The 26,979-nt window shown below is 38.2% G+C and overlaps 1 protein-coding gene and 1 non-coding gene across 2 annotated transcripts in view; both read right to left on the reverse strand.

The window, feature by feature from the left end:
• si:dkey-1d7.3 (transmembrane protein 132D) overlaps positions 1-26,687 on the reverse strand; it is a 35,721-nt gene extending 9,034 nt beyond the window's left edge. Inside the window, exons 1-3 of the mRNA XM_058415666.1 lie at positions 26,612-26,687; positions 21,685-22,543; positions 3,956-4,102 (exon numbers count right to left, since the gene is read on the reverse strand). Coding sequence (XP_058271649.1) covers positions 3,956-4,102; positions 21,685-22,543; positions 26,612-26,687 — 1,082 coding nt within the window. The remainder of the gene's footprint in view (positions 1-3,955; positions 4,103-21,684; positions 22,544-26,611) is intronic.
• LOC131369656 (U6 spliceosomal RNA) lies at positions 2,323-2,434 on the reverse strand. The gene has a single exon (XR_009207302.1). It is a non-coding gene; the product is annotated as a U6 spliceosomal RNA (small nuclear RNA).
• Positions 26,688-26,979: the final 292 nt, after the last annotated feature.

Genomic DNA, 26,979 nt, shown 5'->3' on the forward strand with positions numbered 1-26,979 from the left:
ACGGAGACTAAATCACATATGAGCACGTATAATTGGTCAGATGTGGACATAGCATACATCTGGAAGACAAGGCAAAAATATTACAATATTTAAAGCAACACTGTCTATAAAATATCCTATGAACACACACACACACATCCATTTTACATTTTAGAAATCAAATTTCAATATATTTCTAAATATTTATTGCATTCATTATTAATTTATTATTTGTTTATTTACAGATATTTCTTTCATAATTGTAACTCTTTGTAAAAAGTTTTAGCTCCTTCAGTTAATCAAACATAAACATAAAGGATTTTCATTTTTTATTTTTTTTTTTCATTGTCTGTACCACTTATCCAATCCATCATCGGGTCACAGGGAGCCTGTGCCTATCTCAGGCATCGTCGGGCATCAAGGCAGGATACACCCTGGACGGAGTGCCAACCCATCGCAGGGCACACACACACACACACACTCGTTCACTCACACACTACGGGCAATTTAGAGACTCCAATCAGCCTAGAAGCATGTCTTTGGACTGTGGGAGGAAACCAGAGCACCTGGAGGAAACCCACCAAGCACGGGGAGAACATGCAGGATTTCAATTTTTTTGTGTTTATTTATTTTTCCATTTATTTTAATTTTTCAAGTACAGTGTGAGGAGAAAAGCCTGTTTTTGTATAATTTAAATTATAAGGATTTATCTTTATTATAAGCATTTTTTCGTGAATATTATTGTGAATAATAATATAATATTTATAATATAATTATTATTTTGTTAGTCTATTTGGTCAGTTCTGTTCTAAGTTATGCATATTTAAATTTTGAGCAAAAAAAATTAATTCACTAATATTTTACACTAAATTATTTATTTCATAATCTCAGAACACAAATGAAAAACTCTCTCTCTCTCTCTCACACACACACACACACCAATTAACAATAGCATTTTAACATTCATCAGCTATAGCTCAGATTAGATTAGATATTGTGATATCGCTCGCCAATATTTGTCAAATTTTACACCAACTTGTAAATACTGACGCAACTAACAACATGTGTGATACAAGTTTACACCAATGCATCAATTACACCAATGTGTTGTAATTTATCCCAATATAACAGCACGTCCAATTCTGCACTCTACATGTCAGGTAATTGATGAAGTGAAGTATTCTGCTGTTCATTAGTTTATTACGGTGTATTTTTCATCTTTTTTTCATCCCATCATGTATTATGAGGAATCCTCTCAGCTTTCCTGTTCGGTGGTTAATATCAGGTTAAGATGTGAGATCTTGGCTTTAATCTAATGCTAAATGACCCCGGGTAAATGCACAGATGTATCAGGGACGATTAGAGAGAAGTGGGTCATGCTGTGAGGTGGGGGAACAGGAGGGAGGATGGTGCAGGGGTTGATGGGTAGATGGTGCCAATGACTGAACAAGGTATGTAACGATGTGATAAGTAACCAGTGTTCAAATGATGTGCAGGGAGGAAGGTTCAAGAGAGTCCTAATTCAGTTATTATTGTAGGAAGAATTGCAGCAATGTGTTAAGACAAAACTATGCATTAAATCCAAATTACAATAATTCTAAGTATCATTTAATTGAATCTAATTTCCCTCTATCAGGAATAGGTAGCGGAAACGGATGCAAATGCTGATTAGTGTTTAATAAGGTGAAGCACATGATAACACAGATGATGATCATGAAACAATACAAACCAGAACTAGCCCCACGTGCCAATAGCATGAACGCAATGAGGACTAAGTGGTATATAACCACAAGAAGCTAAATAATGATACACAGAATCCAGAACGCAAATAGTGACAGCATTACGGGCAGTGGTGGCTCAAGTGGTTAAGGCTCTTAAGGGTTCAAGCCCCAGGAACCACCAATCTCCCCTGTTGGGCAACTGAGCAAGGCCCTTAACCCTCTCTGCTCCAGGGGCACTGTATCACAGCTGCCCCTGTGCTCTGATCCCAACTTCCTCAGCTGAAGAAAAGAATTCCACTGTGCTATAATGCATGTGTGGCTATAATAAAGGCTTCATGCCCTCAGTTCAGTTCATTAGGTGAGAAAAGGTAAGAATAATAAGGTAAAAAAGGTGCAAGTGATTAATGAGGCATGTGGCTTGGTCATGTGATGTGCTAGGGATGATGGGTATTGCAGTTCTGTGCCATATTTGGAGTACTATAACATCCAAGGCAGACTTCCAAGACGGAGAATGAGAGCCAGTGAGCCTGCCAAGAAGCAGAGCCCAAGACAGAGTCAGAGGGAAGAGTGACATCAAGTGTGAAGCCAGAGGAAGGAGCGATGTCCTCTAAGGAGCCAGGCTTTTATTGTATTACCATAGTCATGATTTTTGTGTCATCCTTGCGCAAAGGGCATGCTAATTCTCTCTGTATCATTCCAAATTCTAGTACACATGCAGCCATATTCAGTGCTGCCATGAAGCACTGTTTTCTCTAATTAAGATGTTATGTTATTTATAACACTTAATAAAAAGCTAGCTTGAAACAGTTATATAGAACTTAACTTATTTATCCCCAGCAGTTAGTCTTCATTTAGAGCCCACTCTCTGGGCTGTCATGGAGAGAACAGGTTTCGCCAACAGCTGCTCCAATGACACGCATTAACAAGCCTCGGCAAACAGAAGAGTGGGGCATTTTTCTTTTATTATGATCATTTTACTCTATTTTACAGTCTATTACTCAGTTCAAACAACTGGAGAAGAAGACTCTTATGGCAGCGTCTTAAAATCATGGAAAAAGATCTCACTTTTTCCCCTGGAGCTGCAGGATGGAATGCTCTCTGCTGCCTACAGAGTCACTAGTGAAACCTCATCCACCGTTACAGAGTCAGTCATCATTAGGGTGTAAATTCAGACTCATTTCACTGCTGAAATGAAGTGCCAGCTCTATTCACTCTGTAGATTCTCTTACAAACCTTTAACAAAATCATGTGGGCTCATGTGGATGTGTTACCACAGAGCACTTTATTACGAACTCAGAAAAACATTCTCTCTCTAGTGATGAAAAATATTTTTAATAATGAACTGCCAATGTCACTGTGGAAATTAATTTGATTAGCTATCTAAAACAGAGTTTTAATTTACTGTTTAATTTCCTGAACGATTCATCTTTATCTGTCACGCCAATTAGAGAATAAACAAGTTGACTTATATAGACGGCTCATTTCGGGGAACGCTCGGATCTGACTCGCATTTCTGAAGAGTCATAAGAACGAGATCCTGTGATGCTCTCAGTGATCAGTATTCAGTATTTATAGTAATGCTGTAATGCTGTTAATTGCACACTATAATCTAAATAAGTCTAAATGATCCAGTGAATCTTATAAACAGTCGTTGGCAGGATGAGCAAAATAAGCATAACAAATTAATGGCAGTACAAGTCAGTCATCGTTTGGATCTTGGATGTGTTTTGGATTTTGATATTCAGTAAATAATACAGAACATTTGTTTAGATTGAGTTTCTTCTTCCTCACTATAAGCTGGGGTCATTTTTTAAAAATTCACTCACACCCTTTTTCTTCTGTAGACTGCATATATATGAGGTCATGTGGTACAACCAATGGTCATAGTACGGCTCTGTTTGGGGCAAATGCTGCAAAATAGGCATCAAGCAGCCGTTGAGAAATGGATCAAGATCACAGTGTGAGTCTTTTAAGCTGCCCTATGACCAGAGAGTGACTAATCATAAAACAGCAACCTGGACAAGACAAACCTGGCATAAATACAGAAAAAAAGGAAAGGATTGAGTCTGGAGAAAAGATAACTTTTCTCTCAATTCTTTACTTAAAAACATTCATTTTTCCTTTTTTGTGTGACTGTCATGTATAATTTGACGAAAAAATAGATTTAAAAGTTTAGCAGCAGATTTTAAGTCACTTTGGGGGGAAAGTGTTAAATGAAAACAGGGAAAACAGATGATAGTAAACTAGAGTCTTGCCTTTTGGCAGTGATGCTGCTCTTCCTCTGGCAGGTCACAAGCACAGTCTGGGTCTCACCTGGTCTTCCTGCATCCAAGGTGATGCCCCATAGCTGAGTATCACTGGGTCTCACTGTGTTGAACAATAAACCTCTGTTTACTGTGACTCTGTAACATTAAACACACACACACACACACACTATTGTAAGACAGTAGTGCAACGAAACCTCAGAATGTGACCTGAGTGTGCAGTACAAATGCTTCAGTGGTGCATTCAATAAGGGACTTGAGAATTTGTTTCTTTTGCTTTAAGTGTTTAAAGTCATGAGAACACTGTTGCTAGGCAACCTCTTTGCTGGAAACAAGGCTAATGATTGAGCTAGCTAGCACAGAAATGTCAGATATGACAGTATCAATTCAGATGTGTGAAAAGCATGTGAAAACTTATTTCCACATCTTACACCCTTATTCAACATTTCACATGTGAATAAATATGCTCACTAAAGCCACTGGTTCTTCTTCTGGAAAAAGAAAAAAATCATGTGAATCATGTAAGAAAAATCACATCTGAAATTAAATTAGAGATATCTGATACATGAAAATAAATTCATCATGTGTAAAAAAAAAAATGACACGGAAAATTTAATCATGTGTAAAAAAAAAAAAAAAAAAAAAAAACCTGGAAATTAATTGTGTAAAACAAAAAAAACATTAAAAAAATAAATAAAAAGAAGAAAAAGAAATGATGTATAAAAAAAAAATCTGTGAAAATAAACGAATTAAAAGCAAAAATTAAAAGCACTTGCACATGCCTTGCATGTGTCTCAAACCACCAGGGAAAATTTGACATTATTGCATCAGGTTATTAGTCACATGAGACATCTGTGTGATTTCTTCCTTAAGGGATGAAATCTTATCTTGAAATCTTATCTTGAAGTTTTAAAAAGTGGGACATCAATTAGAGAATTAGACTCTAATTTGAGTCATCAGCAACATCCTCACGCAACCAGGTCAAATACGGCCTGCACCTTAGTGCCCTGGTGACTTGTCGCAGCACAAAAACACACACCCCATGTACTCTGAGTGATTTCCATGTTTTTGGAACACTAAAGGAGGCATTAGGCAGAGGCGGGAGAAAATAATGCAACAGATGGTACATCAGTGGCTGCACATGCAACTAAAAGATTGATTTTCTAGAGGAATCCAGACACATGTTAAGAGCTGGAACACTTACAGGACCTATTTTTAGTACACATTTTCTAGTGGATATTTCTTATATGGCTATATTTGCCAGTACAAGAACGTTTTAGACTTCCAGCCAAAACTTTACCAACAAAAACATGAAAAAAGTTACAGAAAAATGTTTGGATATCAGGAAAGAAAGCAACATATTACATAGCAGACCTCTTGTCAAGACAAAAACAAATGATAATGAAGGCTGATCTTAAACAAATCTGTGACAGATTTTCCCCAAATGCTCAGTAAAATCCCTGAGCTTATTTCCCAATAAAACTGCACAAAATGTACCTGAAAATAATTGGGATTTTTGTTAAGTTTTCTTTGTGTACTCTGTGTATTTTTTGGTTCAATTTGAAAACTTTATTTTTTGGAAATGTTTCACATTATTTTTTTTAAGGCATCTTTGAAAAGAAAAATTTTTGCTTTTTAAGTTTGCTGCGATTCGAATCTAATATAGCTAGCTACCATGTAATGGAATTTTATGACCTCGAGGTTAGCATCATGTAAACTGTATATCTGAGTCATCACACATATCTTTTACTACTCTTCTCCGCTGGCAGGATGAAACACCAGGCGATTACACACTTAATAATAAACACATGGCAAGAAAAAGGAGTCTGCTGGCTGCAGAGTGACAGTATGTGACAGTATGGTGTAGGAACCAGCAGGCACAAAAAACAGGTGTTGGATAATTAGAAAGTTGGCGATGGTGAGATCTGATTGGATGCTTTAGTGCTGTGTGACAACAGCTTAATTAGGCAGGGATTTGGGACTCTTATTTGCATAGCACCATAATGGCTGAGGTGGAAAGTATTAAAGTTACACTGTGAGAATATTGGTGTACGCCGTTACTTTTAATTAAATGTGAAATATTTGCGAGGCTGGATCGGTCCGATACCTTGCTCGTTTACTTATTTCCATAAAAATGTTGTGGTAGTATGTAACACCGTGATATAGACATGACAGACGACATGAAACGACAGTGATCTTAACATATTTCAGGTTTAATTCCAGCAATAAAAGCAAAGCAGACTTGTGCAAAACCTCCTGAAGCATCTTCCTACAAATAACGTTCCAAGTTAGCACTTCGACATGCTTCCTGCACTCTCCCATCGCCTTCCCCTGTCCTCTGAAGGCACAGTTTGTGTCATCTTGCACTCATTTTTAGTGTCCATGCTTGCTCATACTGCTCTGTGTACTCAGTCAGCTGTCCTAGCAGTTATTTTATGCTTTTTTTGGCAAGAAGAAGCTTCCATAAATGCACAAGCTGTAATAAAACAGTAGTGACATCCCTGTCATTTGAATTGGCCTCTAGCCTCTTGTGCATGTTTTGTCATTTTTAACACCAGATTGCTCCTTCTGAGGCTCTTAGGCTTATTTTTTTTATCTATGATATACTTTCGTATTTGTTGTGTTTAACTTAGTGCATTATCTGTTATGCATTATACCATAGCTTGTTGATTCATATATTTTTAATTTTCTATTTCATTTTCTCTGACATCAGGGCAGCTGCAAATGTCAGGATTATACTGTATTAAAGCACTTATTCTAATGTTCGGATTATTCAGAGAGTCTTGTCTGGATGGAAACTATATGTAAAAATATATGATCAAAACTATATGAGATTTTCTGAGGCAGTTTATTTAGCGTTTATGGAAGGCGTCTCCAGTGTAGGTGCTCTGTAACAGTATTCAGTCAGTGCTTTGTAACAGTAATAACAAAACAGGGAATAAATGGTTGTAGCTGCTATAACATAAGTGATAAACAGGAACTTGTATTGCAGACATTATGCAAAATTCTATCTTTTAACAATGCATTTGTAATCACTAATAAATTGCTGTGGAATTAGAGGAACAAAACATTTGAGGATGTGTTATTCAATAATAATAATCAAAGTACTGATTCATTTACTAGAACAGGACAGCCCACTCTCCTTTGTTTTTATTAACAAGTTATCCAGATTGAATTCCTTTCTTGTGTTTGTTTTCTGAATTCACACATGAACATATTCACAGTGATCAGTTTCAGATGTTTTCGTAAAAAACAAGTATAAATGCTGTGTGAGGAGTTATAGTTTAAAGGCTGCCATGAGGATCAAGAGAGTGTTTTTTGACAGCATGAAAAATCTGTATGTGGCTCTTATAGTGAGTTTGTGTGAGGTGAAGATGATGTCTCAGAGGCAGGGGAAAGAGGTTAGCCTCTAACAGATAAAAATTGACACGTCTTATTTATTTCTATCAGTGTCTCTCGGCTCTGAGAAACCTTTACCATTTAGTCGGCTGCTTTAGACACATCCACCTTTAAAACACACACAGAGACAGACACACAGGAATGTAGATTGTTCTAGAAAATCATTTAAAGACTTGCTGGTTTGCCCAGTGATATTGAGCACTGGGTGCTCATGGGTACACTGAGTTTCTCCTCTCAGCGTGTGGTCGTGAGCGAATGAAATTGTATTCATGCACCATTTCACTCAGAGCTGTAATCGCTTGTGGGCTGTGCAGCTCGTACAGACTAGCTTCTCTAGTCTGTCTTAACATGCACTTTTTTTTAGCTTTATCCACCAGCCAGCCAGCCACTTCGCCTGTCCTCGCTGTCCAGTGCACAGAAATGGAAAGTGAGACGTGTGCCAGGCTGAGAACTCCTCCAGAACTTATGGTGTGTAGCAGGAGAGCAAACACTGCAACGGCTAAAGTGGGAAGGAGGAACGGACGCAGCCGACAGCACTCTGACAAGCTCTGCTATCTCTGTCCAACCACAATACGTCTCTCTTATGCTCTTTTTTTCTCTCTCTCTCTGTCCACACCACTTCATTAAAAACCCTGACATGCTGTTTACTCCTTTATTTTTTGCAGTACGGGTCTGTGCACACATTGATATGCACCAATAAATTATACATGTGGATGCATAAAACCTTCTTTTTTTTTATTAGTATTAGTATGAGTTTGTTTTTGGGAGTCAGTGCTGTTGCTGATGCTAAAATGAGCAACCAGTAAAACATCTTGTTAGATCTGCATACACTCATAGGGAAAATGAAAGTAAACCCTCCTTCAATTCTATGGTTTCATTCATCAGGACATAAATAACAATCGTGTGATCCTCTCCAACTTCTATAAAGAAACCAGCAAGCTCACAGATTTCAATATGCATTCATTGTGTTCTCAAAAAGTAAACCAGCATTCAGGAAGCAGGTGGGGAAAAAAATAAGGACATCCTATAATGCAGTAACATGAAGAACCACCTTTAGCAATAGTAACAATAAAAGGTAAACATGTTCTGTAGGAGTCAAATCATTTTGGACAAAATATTGTTGCACTCTACTTCACAACATTTCCTTGATGATTGAAGGAAATCATTTATTCCCAGCTCTCTTTAGATCCAGCTACAGTATCTCAGTGGGATTGAGGTCTGGACTGTGTCTTGGCTATTCCAGCACCTTTTTATCACCATTTTTATCTTCTTAAGCCATTGAGATGTTGATTTACTAATGTTCTAGAGATCACTGTCCGGTTGCATGACCCAATTTTGGCCCAGCTTAGGCAATTAAGACTGCTGAACAGATGTTCTCCCATTTGTAGAGTTCATTGGAGTGTCTCAATAGAAAATGATCACCCCTCCACACCATGCTTGACAGTTTGTATGAGGTATTTGTGGTGATATGCTCTCTGTGTGGTTTTTTTGCCAAACATGGTGCTTTGCATAATGTTTCCACCTTGCTCTCATTAGCCCAAAGGATATTGTTTAGCTCAGATCCAATTTTTCTGCCATATTCTTTTGGTAAAGCAGGGATTTTTCCCTAGTCTTTTTTCAGTTTGTGCTCTCATAAACATAAACATTTCATTTGTATAGTGCTTGCAGGGGCCTGTAAGTCACTTAATGTCAGCCCCTGGGTTTTTCTTAATATCTCTACACATTAAATGATCTGATCTTGGACTGAACTTGCTGGGAGGGCCACTCCTGGAAAGATTGCCTTCTCACTGTAGTGTAGTGAATTTCAGATTTCTTTGGAGATGGCTTTATAACCATTCCCAGATTAATGAGCAGAAGCAGTTGCTTCTCTGAGGTCATGTGCTTTCTTTTTGACATGATGTAGATACACATCTGAGTATTTCAGAACACCAACCTGCCAAAGGTTCTGCTGTTAAACAGGTAGGCACACTTTTTAAATCTTTTGCATTTCATCTGACATCTTAATCATTGCAGAAGTACAAATGGGTCAACATATTTTCCCACCTGGTTCCTGTATTTTTAGAGGAAATCTGTTGGGTTTTTGTTGTAACCTGAGATTATTTGTTTGTTATAGAAGCTGGTGAGAACTGCACAATTATTACTTATGGCCTGATAAATAAATAAATAAATAAAATAACAGAATTTTAGGAGGTTAAACTTACTTTTCTCATGACAGTGTGGTGATTGCTTCCATGTGCTTATAGCATTCTGAGTGTTATGTTTAAGATTTTATGGCATTTAAACAGTGTCTATAATCGAGAATAGCAGTAGCAGAGCGCTAACAGTATTATTGTGTGGTCACTAAAAAAGTCAGTGAACAAAGTGTAGAGTAGTGAACCAAAGTATGGGTTTTGACCTCACACCAGGTCACTTCATTTATCATCAGAGGAACTCAAAATCTCTTTTAAATCTTTTTACCAGCGGGCAAAAATGCAATTTCTGTCTGATTGCAAGGTGACCCTGTTCAACATTGAGTTTTTAGGATGTCAAATTCTACAGTGGCAAGACTCATTTCCATTTTTTTCCAGGATTTCCAGTTCTTCAGTTTTTCAAATATTTCTTCACTTATCATACTAGATCATACTAAATTTTATTTTATTGTGGTTGCTATCAAAAAAAGTTTTTGTCCTGTCTGTTGTACACTATATTGCCAAAAGTATTCGCTCACCTGTCTTGACTCGCATATGAACTTAAGTGACATCCCATTCCTAATCCATAGGGTTCAATATGACGTCGGTCCACCCTTTGCAGCTATAACAGCTTCAACTCTTCTGGGAAGGCTGTCCACAAGGTTTAGGAGTGTGTTTATGGGAATTTTTGACCATTCTTCCAGAAGCGCATTTGTGAGGTCACACACTGATGTTGGACGAGAAGGCCTGGCTCTCAGTCTCCGCTCTAATTCATCCCAAAGGTGTTCTATCGGGTTGAGGTCAGGACTCTGTGCAGGCCAGTCAAGTTCATCCACACCAGACTCTGTCATCCATGTCTTTATGGACCTTGCTTTGTGCACTGGTGCACAGTCATGTTGGAAGAGGAAGGGGCCAGCTCCAAACTGTTCCCACAAAGTTGGGAGCATGGAATTGTCCAAAATGTCTTGGTATGCTGAAGCATTCAGAGTTCCTTTCACTGGAACTAAGGGGCCAAGCCCAGCTCCTGAAAAACAACCCCACACCATAATCCCCCCTCCACCAAACTTTACACTTGGCACAATGCAGTCAGACAGGTACCATTCTTCTGGCAACCGCCAAACCCAGACTCGTCCATCAGATTGCCAGATGGAGAAGCGCGATTCGTCACTCCAGAGAATGTTTCCACTGCTCTAGAGTCCAGTGGCGGCGTGCTTTACACCACTGCATCCGACGCTTTGCATTGCACTTGGTGATGTATGGCTTGGATGCAGCTGCTCGGCCATGGAAACCCATTCCATGAAGCTCTCTGCGCACTGTTCTTGAGCTAATCTGAAGGCCACATGAAGTTTGGAGGTCTGTAGCGATTGACTCTGCAGAAAGTTGGCGACCTCTTCGCACTATGCGCCTCAGCATCTGCTGACCCCGCTCCATCAGTTTACGTGGCCTACCACTTCGTGGCTGAGTTGCTGTCGTTCCCAAACACTTCCACGTTCTTATAATACAGCTGACAGTTGACTGTGGAATATTTAGGAGCAAGGAAATTTCACGACTGGATTTGTTGCACAGGTGGCATCCTATCACAGTTCCACGCTGGAATTCACTGAGCTCCTGAGAGCGACCCATTCTTTCACAAATGTTTGTAAAAACAGTCTGCATGCCTAGGTGCTTGATTTTATACACCTGTGGCCATGGAAGTGATTGGAACACCTGATTCTGATTATTTGGATGGGTGAGTGAATACTTTTGGCAATATAGTGTATGTAATTTTGGAAAGATGTGCATTGTTTGCCCAGCAGGGGGATCACTCCACTCCCCTTTCCCTCTTCAAACACAGATACTCTACAAACAGAAACCCAACGATGTCCAACTAATCTTGCTGCCATAAAATAATTTATTTGTTTATATCAAGGGTGTCCAGTCTTATCTGGAAGGCCCCCACACTGACTGCTTGTGGATAAGATTGGACACCCCTAGATTATACTAATTGAAATTGTCTGATAATTTATTTCTATTCCATCGCTAATTATAAAGAAGGATTTTGATGTTATACTATTTTGAAATATTACTGTGAAGAAACTGCATTATTAATAAACTGCTAATCAATTAATAAAAATCAATCCCATCTCATGTTATACTAATTTAGTGCGTGTTGTAGTAATTTATGATGTACTAACTTTCTGAGCTGTGTTTTTAAATAAATGGTGCTCTTATTCCCTTAGCCAGTAAACTAACCCAGAAATATATTTCTTCCATATGTCACTTTGGATACATCTGCCAAATGCTGTAAATGTAAATGTTAAATATGGAGCATGTCTGCTATTTTAGACATTTCTCCATTCTGCTAAATCTACTACCTCTGCTAGTTCCTCGACAACAGTGAATGACTCTCACTCAGTGTAGAAACAGAAAACAGACAGATCATTTGCCAAAATATTGAACGTGGAATTACAAGCATGACTAATTAATGACACAAAACCAAACCGACTAAAACTTGCTGTCATAGAAAAATGGAAATGTCAATTTGAGGTCGTTTGCCCAAAAAGTCTGGGAAGCAGTGGTGTGGAAGCTGATGAGCAGTGGGAACGAAGTGCATATGTCTCAGTGCTCAGTGCTCAGAGAACTGAAGTGCTCTCTCAGGAGACATCTTCTCTGCATGCTTGCTTCACTGGTACACACTGGCACACACTTGCTTCACAGGTACACATTGCAATTCATGGCATCTTGCACGCCATATCCTGCGCCCTGCTCACCGATACACTCTCAAGTCAACACTAATAGGATTAAACGTGATTTGATCTTCATTTTAAGATACAATTAGAGACAAACACTTAAAGTAATGAATATAACATTTAGATTAACCTCTTGGGAAACTGGATAATTAGTTAGTCCAGTCAGTTAGATATAACACTAAACACAAGTTACAGGTTTCAGAGAGCCTTAGAAGAAGAATTATAGACCCCAAGAGTAACAGCACAAAGTTCCTCAAGAATTCCACAAGAAACCTTTAAATGTTTCTAAATTCTCTGTGCCGCTAAATAATTAATGGAAGGATGCCGCTGAAAATAATACCTGCATTTGTCAGGTTCGAAAAAGTCCAGTTTCTCTTGCACATTTTGGCCCCCCAAAAAATCCATTGCTCTATATGGAGGGTAAAAGGAAAAGCATACAATACCACCAGCATAACAAAAACTATAAAGCATGGTGAGGGGCGTATTGTCAATCAGGATACGTATTGACTGTGACTCAGGACTCAAAGTGATCACAATCGCTGAAGGAATGATGGAATGCTGTTAAATCCTGTACGTTTTTATAGAACTCCACATCATGTGCGTGTTTATTATTTGTTCAATTATCAGTTCAATCACACTGCCTGATCAAAATCTTTGCTTCATTGCTTAATTACCAAACAGTACTATTGTTTTTTTGTTTTTTTTTGGGACGGGGTTTTTTTTGGGGGAAGCACCAATGTTAATAAATGGATTTCAATGTGCAGAACCCTCAGGACGGTGGTATCTCAGTGCATGTTCTCCCATGTTCTCATGACTGAGTATTTACTCCAGTAATTAGGTGATACGATTTTCCGATGATTCCACTGTCTGTCCTATAACTATTCCGAGACATAAAGTGTTTGTAGAATGATATGACATGAACCATCTTACTTTGAACCTCAGGAAGACAGAGGAGTTGGTTCTGTTCAAAAAGAATTGGTGATCACAGGCCACACCTTCCTGAAAGACAGGCTGCAGTAAAGATTACACTTCATGTAAAGACTGTAGAGTTATGGAGTGGAGCAGAAGCTGGTGATTTTGTTTTATAATGCCCTATAATGCAAGATTGGTTTGGTAATCTGATAGTACAACAGAATAGCAGATTATCTCTGGAAGATTTAGAGCTCTTTCATAAGCATTCCATTTATGTCCTGTATTCAGAATACCGGCTCTTCAACTGGGCAGTGAATTTAGACTGAAACCGGTTAAATTTTTATTATAAATACTTTATCACAAAAAAAGAAGAAAAAAAATATCAGCAGTCTGGAGACACAGTAGGTAGATGGAGAAGGGAGAGTCTTTCATGTTGTGATTGTAATAAATACAAAAGCAGGTGGTTGGAAAGCCCAAGAAAAATAAAGTTTATATTAAGATACAGACAATGATACAGACAATGACCCAAAAATATGCAAGTAACTCAATGACAAATGAAAGAAGAGAGAGGACGAAAAAGAAAATGTGTTCTGAAAAGGCCAAAACTTTATCTTAATTGACATTATGTGGCACTTTTGATTTGCAATACTATACCGTTTATGTCTGTGGTGCTACTGAAATTCTACACTGTGCTAGTTTTCAACTTTTCCCGCTGCCATTTCTGTTCAATGGCAGCGATCACAGTCTATGAAAGACATGCTATTAAATTGCTAATGTCAATATTCAGATTCTGTCTTGGTTATTAAGCAAGATTTACCAATCTTATCTAAATTTCAACATGTTGGCAAAGGACAAGAACCTATGCAGAAACAGACAGGAAGTAAAAGAACTTATAATTACAACATCATCTGAATGGTCACGTCGTGACACCGGGACATAAACTCAATGCGTGTTCACTTTGCAGTCTATACACGCACACATTTTTTCAGCCACACTGATGAGTTACTCTGCCTGTGAGATGGTGAGAGTCAGAGAGACAGGAATAGAGCGAGAGAAGCAGGGAGGAGTGGAGACAAAGAGAGGAAAAGGGAGAAAGAGTGAGGGAGTGCGTCTGTACGTGTGGCCTATTTTCAGCCCAAAGAACAAGCCCTGGATGATAAGTAGAGAGAGGCTTCAGCTGAATGGGAAATGAGGATCGTGATGGAAGAAATCCCCAATACGAATCAATGACTACTGCATCTAATCTGCTTGTTGTTGTGTATTTACTATTTATATTTAAATACATTTAAGGATTTGTGCTTTTCTACTTTAACTTGAACGGACAATCTGAAGCTGTACTTCAACTTTTTCAAACAGAGAATTTATTTAGATCAGTAACTGCACTTTTACCCGAGCAAAGAATATGGGTTCTTTTTTTTACGTCTTCATGTTAAACATACATATGTCAACACACATTATTATTATTATTATTATTATTATTATTATTATTATTAATATTAATATTAATATTAATATTAATATTAATATTAATATTAATATTAATATTAATAAAAAATATTATTATTATTATTGTTATTAGGGCAGCACTGTTGCCTCACAGCAAGAAGGTCCTGGGTTCGAGTCCCGGGTTTGAACAGGCAGGGGCCTTTCTGTGTGGAGTTTGCATGTTCTCCCTGTGCCTGCATGGGGGTACTCTGGTTTCCTCCCATAGTCCCAAAAACATGTACATTAGGTTGATTGGTCATTTTAAATTGCCCATAGGAGTGAGTGTGTGCGGTTGTCTCTCTATGTGGCCCTGTGATGGACTGGTGACCTGTCCAGGGTGTACCCCTGCCTTTCGCCCAATGTGTGCTGGGATAGGCTCCAGCAGATCCCTGTGACCCTAATTAGGAATAAAGTGGGTATAAAAAATTGATGTATTATTATTATTATTATTATTATTATTATTATTATTATTATATATTCCCAAGGACAGCATCATATTCTTAGGGGAAAAAAAGAAAGAAATCAGTTTTTCTATTTAGACCCAATTTTTGAGCAGCTTTCAATCTAAAAATCCTACTGAAATATTTTTTATAAAGGTTTCTTATTCAACTGCTACTCTGCTTTGTGTGTTTAATTCTTAATACTTTCAATGAGTTTTCATTTCCTCATTCCTCATTAATGCTGTCTTAAAGTATCATTACCAGGCATTACCAGGATCAATAGTGATTTCTGAAGCACAGTTATTGTTACGGCTGTTGAATGGCTGCTTCTGGAACAGAATCTTTCCCAAAAAATAAATTCCGAAGTCTATAGAAACATTTTGTCCAATTTACAGAGAAATACATATAATTGGGAGGAACTTCATCATGCAGCAGGACAATGACCCAAAACACAATGACTACATCAGGGGACTTCATCAGTGGTATTAGATTGGCCAAGTCAATCACCAGACCTTAACTTAACCGAGCATGCATTTCATTAGCTGTTCTTTTTTTGGGAAGTTAATAAACAAAACAAAAAAATGCACCCACTCTTAACTAGAAATAAACTCATCTGTCCTGAAAATTTCCCTATGTGTGAAATTGGTATGGTTACAGCTTTACCTTATTGTTACACCCCACTGATACTGGAGAGTACTTCCAAAAATAATAAATAAACATCTCCTTACACAAAACCTAAGGTTTATAATGTTCATCTGTATATGTGTATAGGTCCTGTGAATGAGCTTACTATTGAAATAATATCAGAAAGAGCACACTGACATACAAAGAAAGAAGAGCATTGATCAGAGTGGAAAGAAAGAACCTAGCAGTCACTCTAAAAGAGCCCCAAAGGTCCTGTTCATAGTTGAGAGAACCTGTTGGAAGGATAACCATCTCTGCAGCACTCCATAAATCAAACCTTCATGGCAGAGTGCCAAGACTGAAGCCACTGTTGAATAAAGGACTCTGGCAACATGTGGAAAAAGATTCTCTGGACTAATGAGACAAAAATGTAACTCTTTGGACAGAAGAGCAAGCACTATGTCTTGCCAAAAAACAGGCACTGTATATCACCTGCGTAATACCGTCCCTACAGTGAAACATAGTGGTGGCTGCATCATGCTATGGGGGTGCTATTCAGCAGCAGGGATAGAGAGACTGGTAACAAGTGACAAGAGATGGATGAATGCAACCAAATACAGGAACATCCTTGAAGAAAACCTTCTTCTCCAGATCACACACAATCTTAGACTGGGATGGTTCACCATTCAACACAATACTGACCATAAGCTTACAGCCAAAACTACACAGGAGTGACCGTAATTTGATCAGACTTCAATCCTATCATACATCTCTGGAAAGAAATGAAGACAGTTCACAGACCCTGGACATACATAAGGGATCTGCCATGAAGAATTGGATAAAGTTCCCAAATACAGGTGTGCGATGTATCAACGAACACTTCTACAAAGTTTTGAAGAAAGGGTCTGAACACTTCATGATTGAACAGTTTCAGGTTTTTGATTAACAATTCATTTTTGAAAACCTTTAAAAATATTTAGTCATTATAGGCGAATAAATGTAGATTGATGAACCGTCAGTGATCAGTGAGAACACAGTAAAGCGTGCCACAAGTAAAAGGTTCTAAATCATATCTGAATCCCCTCCCCTTGTGATTTGCAGTTGTGTTACTTTCAGAATTGCAGTTACAGAAAATGAATCAACATCTAATGGCCAATCAGAATCCAGAAATGAACAGAGCTGTTGTGTAATGATAGCTATAGGACTGCTCAGTCTGCTTTCTCTTTCTTCTATGGTCCTTTCAGGATATTCCACTGTTCTAAGCAACCAGGATGGTCTTAACCAAATTAAACATGAATTATTCAGTAGTTTCCCGATATACTCTGTGCATTAGGCATGTTTCATATTCAGCATTTATATTCATATTCTTGCTTATATTCACCTAAAACGGATATGCACACACTTAAAAGTTCTTCTCTGGCATTTTTTCCCTTAATCTCTCTCTGTTGAATATGTATGATTTCTGCAGATGAGAATTTGAACTTGTTTTTATGCACTCAGAATAACCACAAAAGCCTGTTTAACTCACGAAGGGCAACTGAAAAATTCTGAACAATAATCATTAGATTCATTTTAATAAATCACATAGTTAAGTTTTATCCTTCAATTTAAGTCATTATATTACTATACTATAATACTATAATAATTTTAATACTTGCTTGTACAGCTCTTATTATTATTATTATTATTATTATTATTATTATACACAGGGTGGTGAGAGATGAGATTCAGGAATGCTAGAATATCTCTAGAAAAGTTCTCTGTTGATGACTACATTCACCCTGCTGGGGTTATTCATGTAGATAAGCTCAAGTCTAAGATTTTAAATATCTAAAAGGTCACAAGTCTACAGCCACAGTTCTCCAAGTTTTAAGAACTCCACTAATTTTCAGCCAGCCCTTAGATTATCCATCATAATCCTAGAGGTCTGGACTCAATCTTGGAGAGAGGAGTGAAGTGGACCAGAGAGTTTTCCCTGGATCAAGTCAGTCTCAGTGAGAATCTGTGCTGCACTCATGCTTAAACCTGCTCTGAACACTGACGTCCACTGGAGAGGGCAGGGAGATATTGAGGCTAGAGTTTCAGTCCTTCTCAAACCTACATCGAGTGGTTTATATCTTTAGACAACGGTTGGCACCAAAAAGTGTCTCGAACCTGTCAAGTGTTTTTAGGAAGGATTCGCAAACTTGGCTTATTCCTGTACTGTTTTGGACAAACTTCTATATTGACTCTCTGCTACATCAGTTTGTAGAAGAAGAAGATTATCCTGCTACCTGCTGTATCAGTCAATACGTATAAAGAACATTTTTCTTTTTTATTGATTAACCATTTTGCTAATTCATAAACGCATGCCAAACACTGAGAGGGCTAAATGCCTTCAATTACCTCAAGTGTAGTCAGTCTGCCACAGATGTTGATGTACACTATGTGGCTAAAAGTATGTGGGCCTTGCTAGTATGTTGCTACAACACCCAGTTGACTAGGATGTCTTTCCATGATGTACAAAGATTTCCCTTTGCTGTAACCTAGGGGCCTAGTTTATTCTTGTTTCTTTTTGACAATACACTAGCACACAAAGAGAGGTGCATGAGCATAGTATATACTTGTGTTTTTTTACTCAGGTTAATGTGGAAGATCTTGAGCAATCTGCGCAGAACCCTGACCTTAACCCCGCTAAACATATTTAGGATGAATTGGAGCGCTGACTGTACATCAGGACTTTTCACTTCATATCACTGCTTGACCTCAATAATGCTCTTGTGGCTGAATGGGCAAATCCCCACAGTCACAATCCAAAGTCTATAGAAAAGCCTTTTCTGAAGACTGGAGGTTATTATAACAGCAAAATATAGACTCCATGTCAATGCCAATGGTTTTAGAATGCCCACATGCATGTGATGGTGATGTGTCAACATACTTTGTGCCATGTTGTATAGCTAACTAAAACAAAATTCAAAACTGCTTCACCCAAAAGATTTTTTGCATAAACGGAATGTAAACGCAGATGCAAATGAAGTAGATGATAACATAGTCCATGTTGGTAATACATCACTCTATTGGTTGCTCATATAGTAAAGTACTGATTGATGGGGTGCCGTAATGAAGCAGAGTTACTCTTGCCACCCTGTTGTTGATTGTTTACAGAAAATGTCACCATATCAACAACTACAATTAATTACAGTTGAAACCAATTAATTGTTTATGTTGATCATCTGTCATACAAGTCCCTGTGTAAGCCATTACTATAAAAATGGTAATGTATAATAATGTATTATAATATCAGAGCTTCTGTTTTATAAAATTAACACATTCTGACCATTGAGAATTGAACATTTTACAACAATTAAAAATTATTTTACAGAATTTATATTACATTAGACTCATAGCTCCAAGGCGAAGCACTTCAGTCAACAAATACGATCTGGCTATTGAGCTGGATTTGAGGAATAAGGGACATTATGGGTCAGGGGTTAGAATATAGAAATTAATTACAAGTTCTTGTCATTAAATAAACTAGAAAGAGCCTCATAAACCAACAACTGGCTTTATTTGTTTTAATCCATGAAAATAAAATGGTTTTCACTCATCTGTGCCTGTGTGCTGGGGTTGTGAAGAACAGATTGCGCTGTGTGCTTTTGCACAACACAGCACCTTCTCTAATGAGTTCATCCCTGCCCAAAGGAGTCGAGCAATTATTGGCTATTTGTTTCCTTGCTCCATTAAGTTGATGCATTATTTATGGGGAGAAACCTCACACACACACACAGATTAATGAAACATTATGAAATAAAGTGCTGCCAAATAATTTTCTCCATTATTCTCCTGTTTATGGAACGGTGACTTTTTAAATTATACGTTATAAAAATTAACTGAGCTGGGAATTAATGTGTCGAGATTTGTGTTTAAGATGGAAGTACAAGATACTCTGAGTTATAATGTGGGACGGTTGAAGGAAGTTACATTTAGGACATACAGTCCACTCAGAAAGTACTGGAACACCTAGGTCAAGTCTTTTCGATTTTGCAGAGCCCAGAAGACATGAGATCAAAAAACAATAAATCAGAATTCCAGCTTTCAGTTCCTAATTTTTTACTTCCTCAGCTTGGAACATGGCCCCTTTGTTGGTAGACCATACAATTTTCTGGTGAGCAAAAGTATTGGATCAGATCTTAAAGTACAACCAAGTAAATGTTCCTTGCCTGGAATAACTACAGTAAGCGAGCAACCCACAGACATCACCAAACTGTTGCATTCTTCTTTTGTGATGCTTTTCCTGGCTTTTACTGCAGCTTTTTCCATTGTTATTTGTTCTTTCTATTGAACCTCGTCTTCAGAAGGTAAAAAGCATGCTCAGTTTGTTTAAGGTCAGGTGAATGGCTAAAATCTTTCACTTGATGAAGTCCAGTGTTTTGTTGGCAGTGTGTTTCAGGTTACTGTCTGCTATATAAGAATTTGGTTGGCTGCATTACTCTGTAAACTGTCAGACAGAATGCTTCTTTCCACTGACCACTGTACTGGATTTTTCTTCAAAGCTGTTTCTTTCATCAGCTGCTGTGTTTTCCTTGCCCAACCTGTAAGATGTCTTCTTGTTGGTATACCAGTGGTTTCTTTCGTTTTCAGGACATTGCTGTATTGACTAGGCACAATACTTATGCAATGAACTGACCAAACCTTTTCCAAAAAGGTTAGTTAGTAACACCATCCAATCATGGCATGTTCCATTTTTTCTTTTAAATTAACTATCATTACGCAATGTGAATGAAGCAGGACACAAGTGCAGGTGATTGACAGATGTTTTATTCGGGGCAATCCATGAATTACAATCAGTGCCACACACAGGCACAGGTCAGAATTCATGCAGGCAGAGTTGAACAGGAAAATCCATAATGGAAAATGAAAGAAACAGGTGAGAGTCGAATTCAGGAAGTAAACAAAACTGAAAAAAAAAACCAAGCAAAAAAATGCACACATAAAATGAACGGGAATTTCCATGGAAACAGCGGGGTATACATAGATAAAGTACAGGACAAAACAGGTGTACACAACAGAGGAACAAATGAATGATAGGACGGGATGGAAACCAAACCACATGAGCTTTTGTCTCCATAGTAACCACTAGTGCTGCTGGTGGCAACAGGCTGAGGAAGTAAGCCCAGACTTCTCCTGAAGGATCCCTAGACATTCCCAAGCAAAATGTGAGACGTTCTCGAGAAGTTCTCGAGCAGGCCCTGGTTCTCCATTGGTGTCTGATGAATATGGGATATCGCTGATAGAGTTTAGCTTAGAGTATATTCCCAGCAAGGGGCATCTTTATAAATGGCTATTTTTAGTACGGACATTTCAACAGTGGCTCTACTCTGAGGTTCTCCCAGATTTTGTTCACTCTATCACAAAGAGCAAGCCCAGCAACCCTGCAGAGCAATATTATTTCTGCTACCTGCACTAATCTTTAGGGCATTACCATATGTAAAGGATAAGGGCATACAGTAGATTGATTGGTAAACAGAGAACTTTATCTGAAATCCAAGTTTCTGCTTCTCCACCACAGACTACAGCATTGCTGCCTCTGACCCCATCTGCTCCGCTCTTTATCCAGCACAATTCAATAATAATGGATTTTAGAAACCAAATATCAAATTGATTCTGTTCTACCAAATTAGGTTTGTATTGCCAAATCAGGTATCAGGTTCACCTTCTATACAGGTCTTTTTTTATTATTTTTTTTTTTTTACTTTTGTTGCTATGTTGAGTGTATTATTTAACGTGACCACCATGCAAGCACCTCAGACCAAATCTAGGGGGTGGTCCTTTCTCAGCATACCTGTGACATTGATATGGTTGTGTGTGTGTGGTGTATGAATAACTTGTTGAGGTTTCTAAACACCTCAGTGGGTTGAAAAACAGTCCACAAACAGCCAATAATAAATCCAAACAACAGCAGCCCTGTAGTAAAAAGTGCTCACCTGAGAATGAAACGCTCTACCTGGGAGGTACTGGACAAAAAGACATAAAAGGTGGCCATGTCTGTAGTCTTCAGGGGTTTAGAAGAAGTCTGGATTATCACAGCACCACCCAGACGCAGGCGCATGAACATAGGGTTCCCTGGAGGTGAACGCAAGAGATTTACATAGCCAACTTTCTTCAGAATGGATCTGGATTGGTGTCCAATAGTATCCTCCTGAGTTGGGCTATGCCACTGCTTGCTGTCTTGAGGAATACACTGGCTGGTGGGACTGGGCCTGGTCTGATAGTAAAGCTCCACAACAGTCCCACGTGAAGAAGCTCTGCGCTCATTGCTGGATCTGGCACTCCCTGGACTAAACCATGCTGGTTCAGGCCTTAACTGGGCCAAACAGAAGCCTCCATTTTCAGAAATAGAGCAGGTCCCTCTGATCTCTTGCGATTTCCAGAAGGCGTGTGCTGTTACACATATGTACCCTGTGTTACTCTGCCCTGGACTGACTCGACTTGACAAATCCATCATATCATCTGTCTTGTTTGTTGCATAAAACAACAGTTGAATAATGGGGGATGCAGAACGCACCTGACGGGCCAGTGTGAAAGCTCTGACCCTGGGACCAGTGTTAATCAAGTCTGGAGGAATAGCCTGTTCTACAGACATGTGCCCAAAGCTGATGTTGATGGTAGGCTTCCCAGTGAGCCCAGTGATTATGAAGGGTTGTTTCTGTGAATGTTGGGTATAATTTCCCATTGAGGTCTGACTGGTGTCTTTCAGAAAGAAATGATCTGCATTGAGGATCTGATAGGTCAGTGCTGATGAAGAGGTTCTTAGGTCTTCTGATAGCTCCTCCATCTTTGCTCCTACAGGAGACCATGAAATAGGTTCAGTCAACAAATATTTCAGGGGATACATTTTTGCACTCTAAAATACCAAACATTCGAAGGTACTCATGTTGGTGTACAATGGTATCTAATGTCAAATTATGTTAAGGTAAATTCCAGTTACTTTCCAAACCATACATCTTAAACAGATTTTGAGAACACCGTACACTTACAGTAATGTTTTCTAACCGGGTAATTTTTTGTAGGAACCCAGTACATCTGCTCGTTCATGCAAATATGTATCTAATCAGTCAAACATGAGACATGCATAACATCATGTAGGCATGAGAAAGAGCTTCAATTAAAGTTTACATTTTCAGTGACTTTAGCCGTGGCGTGACGGGTCATTAGGGTTTCTAATAATGTTGAATAATAATCATGTTAATTTTTGTCATTGTAATTGTAGTGGAAGTCTTGAGAAAATAGCAAACTGGTAGGCAAGGGCAAGAAATAAAAAGGCTAAAATTTTATTGTACCGCTGACTGCTGCGCAACAGGACTCACTGACGTCCAGGAAATCTCAGAAAGGATGGGGAAAAGGAACCAACTCCTTATAAGGTAACAAAAACATTCATCGGCTACTTACTTTAGATTTTCTCAGCTAAGCATACTTTCAATTCTTTCTTTCTTTCTTTATTCCAGCACGATCAGTTGGCCTTGGTGAGCTGTTTTGACCATGGCATAACAAATCTACATTCTCACTACATCAGTTATACAACATTGAAATTTTTCAATACCTAATATCACAAATGTTGTTAAAGTCACATCTTTCTACTTTTGGGTGCATTTTTAATCAAAACTACTATTCTATACCTTGAAGTTAATCTCTAAAAACGATAAGAGAGGAAAATGACCCACCTACATACTGTACTATAGAGCTACAATACAAAATTAAATCATACCATTTTATTTATTACATGATCACTAACTTAATACTGTAATATTGAAATTACCCCAATGTGAAAAATAGCTAGCTTTTCTGTCTGCCCTGTACCTGTCATTTTTTACTCCCTGGTCTATGCTGACCATGATGTAAAGGCTCACTTTCTGTCATTGCTAGCTAAAAGCAAACCAGCTATCAGTTTTTTTTTACTTTTAAATATTAGTCACTGACTATCAATTGCTACAAATTATATTACAGAGCTACATTAATTTATAGCTGCTAGCTAGATACCCAGAGGCCATATGGGGACATGACAATGCTTATTGCTTATGAAAGGCTTAAATTTTAAGCAAGGTTTCTTAGGGACTTGAAACATTAGCTGATTTCATAATGAATTGTAACACAAATGTTCATCTGTGTAGCTTAATGTAAATTATATAGTCAGCTGTGGGTTAACTTGTTAGAAATGAATATTATGGTTAGTGCAGCTTAATTAGATAACCATAGCTACATGTTTGTCTGTTATTTTGCTGTTATTTCTGTCAACAAACAGAAATCAGACAAACGGAGACTAATAGAGCTGCAGAGATTAGTTGGTTGAATGAATTGCAGGATTTACCAGCCACTTGATGTCATCACAGGCAGAAAAGTGCACAGGCTAAAAACAGTCACAAAACTGGCCAGGCCACCAGGATTACTCCCCACGCCAATAGCGGATCTGAGCCTGTGCTGTTGTATTGCTTGTGTGATCTCTGAATCACTTCTCATGATGGTTTTATAAATGTAAAGATGAAGTCTTTAATAAATTTGCTCTAATACGGACGGTCCAGAGGGCATAATCAAGTGACATGACTGTCAGAAAAAGGCTGTGTGAATCTACAGTCTGTGAATCTATGAAAAGGAATCAGTCTGACCCTCTACTTCATACAATTCAATATGTTTTACTTAAGATTGTTGGGGCCTGTTAGCTCTGCTAGCTGATTTATACCAACTGGCCCCATACTGTAAATATTATATACACACCTTGGAAAATAAGGCTAGACAAATTGGAAAACTAGAAAAAGATATTTTAAATGAGCACAGCTACTAGAAACATGTTAAGAGGATTGTGTGAGAGTGTACAGGTGCTTCACTTTAAAAGTAAGCAAGTATTTTATATGGCCGTGGCTGAAAAGAGAGACCTTTCAGACCTTCAAAATGGAGGGTGGCTTTTGCGTCTTTAAGTCTTAATGAAACAGGTGTGGCCTTGTTAGTTCTAGTAAAAATGTCTGTCTGTCAGTCTAGTGAAGGAGGATTGGATTCTGTGCCTGTCAGCCAAAATGAAGGAAGTCTGGCCTCTCTGCCATCAGGCCCACTGAAGGGGGTGTGGCCTTCGTGCCACATTTTTCATTTTTCACAGCCTCTTTCTGAACCGTTATTCAGTCACCTCGACTGTAAATTTTGTCACAGGGTAAGAAAATGCATTTCCTTATAACACAAACACCAGACACTCCCCAGAGCCTCGCTCTGGAAGTGTGAAAGAGGATTTCTTCATATTCAGCCCCCTCAGAGAGCAGCAGGAAAAGCAGTCATAAATGCTCTCATCAGGTGTTCAGTGCCTCAAGACAAGCAGCGTGCCAAATCCCTCCTTGAGCAGACACTTAGCCAGAGATACCGAGGGTTCATCTTGACACTTTGCGCTTCTTTGAAGTTGTATTGTGGTTTAAGAAAGGCTTTCCCATGTGTTATACAAACCATCGAAATATATTACACATTGTTTTTGTGTCGTCATTTCTCCGAAAATTCCACGTAGTAAAAAATGATTATCAGCATCACATACAGCTGCAGCTGATCAAGTGTGCACTGATTTACAAAGCACAGTTTTTAAGTTTTTCACAATAGGTCGCAGTCTCCCTATTAATCTGATGTTATCTGATGTTATATTAAATTTAGGGTTATGGCAAAGAACCAAGATGTCCTTTCGGACAGAAAAACAGTATCAAGGCTTTATCAGCGCTGGACAGACTACTTGAATTTCCACTCTATTATTCAGGTTATCTCTAAACCAGAACAGCCGCGCACCTCAATGACACGGTGCTCATCCGTTTGATGAACCTTCCTACTGGCTTCATATCGATTTTAATGCTATGAGGTTAACAAATAAATCCCGTCTCTAAGCTGAGGCTGGAAATCCCATGCGGATTCAAAGTAGGTTAATGGCTACAGCTGCAGGGGAGAAGTGCACTAACTAGTGCGTGCAAGGTTGTCCGAGTATATTAGGCCAACGTTCGGGCTCCAACCGCATCTAATTATCACCCTGATCGATGGCTAATCTTATGAGTTACAACGAGATGAGTCAGAATCACAGTGTTTTTGCACTCATGTAGGATATTACCTATAGTATAACACCGAACCGATCATATAGAACTAGAATTCATGAAGAGTTGCATGTTCACTACCAAAACCTAAATGATGTGCTTACAACAAATGAAGTGGAGGAGACTGCTGCAGTTTGATGCCATCCTTACAAATAAAAAGTTACAGCATTTCACTAGCTATTAAAGCTAGGTTACATTTAGCTTTTGTAAGATTCAGTGCTAACAATCGCAGGTTACTGGAATGCTTTCTGAAGGAACATTTGTTTCCATCAGCGTTCAAACTAGCAAGTTCTCTTACATAATGTACAAACATTTTTCAGGTTTTTCATAACATTTTTGATGAGATTCTTTTAAGTACTCTTCATAAATATGTGTATAGCTGAGGTTATTATATAAAAAAGTACATAATGTTTAAAACAGTGAAACAGTAAAACAGTGCTTTACAAGGTTTTTCTTTCAATAATGATGCTGAACTGCAGTTTTGGGTGAACAGCATTGAGCAGGTGAAAGACATCAACTGTTTTCCTTTTTTTTTAATACAGTTACCTATATATAAGCTCCTGGAAATGTGCAACATTTATAATGTTTGCCTTAAACTGATTATGTACTTTAATTAAAATTTAATATCACCAACAATCTGCTATTTTATTTAAATCAGGTTTTTTTTAATATTATAATTGTTGTTGTGGTAGTTGTCGAGTCTCACAGCAAACTGTATCAGACATTTTTTAATTTACAAAAGCTCATAAATAAAACATGCAAAAATGGTGCAATCAATTTAATATCAGTTTGGAAAGAAAACCCTTACCTTTTATTATTGTAGCCAGGCACATGGCCAGGGTAATTTGCAGCATTGTCATGGGCAAAAACTCCGTGCTAAACATCACTACAAACTCCAAGCTCCCCATCAGTTAAATGCAGTGACCATGAAGCTCACTGGCTCCTAAACCCCAACAAGGCCATTGTGCAGCTAGAGGACAGTGCAAAGCTCTTCACTGTTCATCCTGTGGAGCCAAACATCCTGTTTCAGGATTAAACCCTTTAGGCTGAATGCCTCTGTGGAGTCACATGATCTGGAGCAAATAGAAGAGAAAAGTAACGAGAAATAATAGTAAACTTCTAAACTATATTAGAGAAATAAACAACAACAACAATAATATTAATAATATTTATGAT

This window comes from Hemibagrus wyckioides, linkage group LG18 (genome assembly GCF_019097595.1).
Source record: "Hemibagrus wyckioides isolate EC202008001 linkage group LG18, SWU_Hwy_1.0, whole genome shotgun sequence".
NCBI classification, from domain to species: Eukaryota; Metazoa; Chordata; class Actinopteri; order Siluriformes; family Bagridae; genus Hemibagrus; species Hemibagrus wyckioides.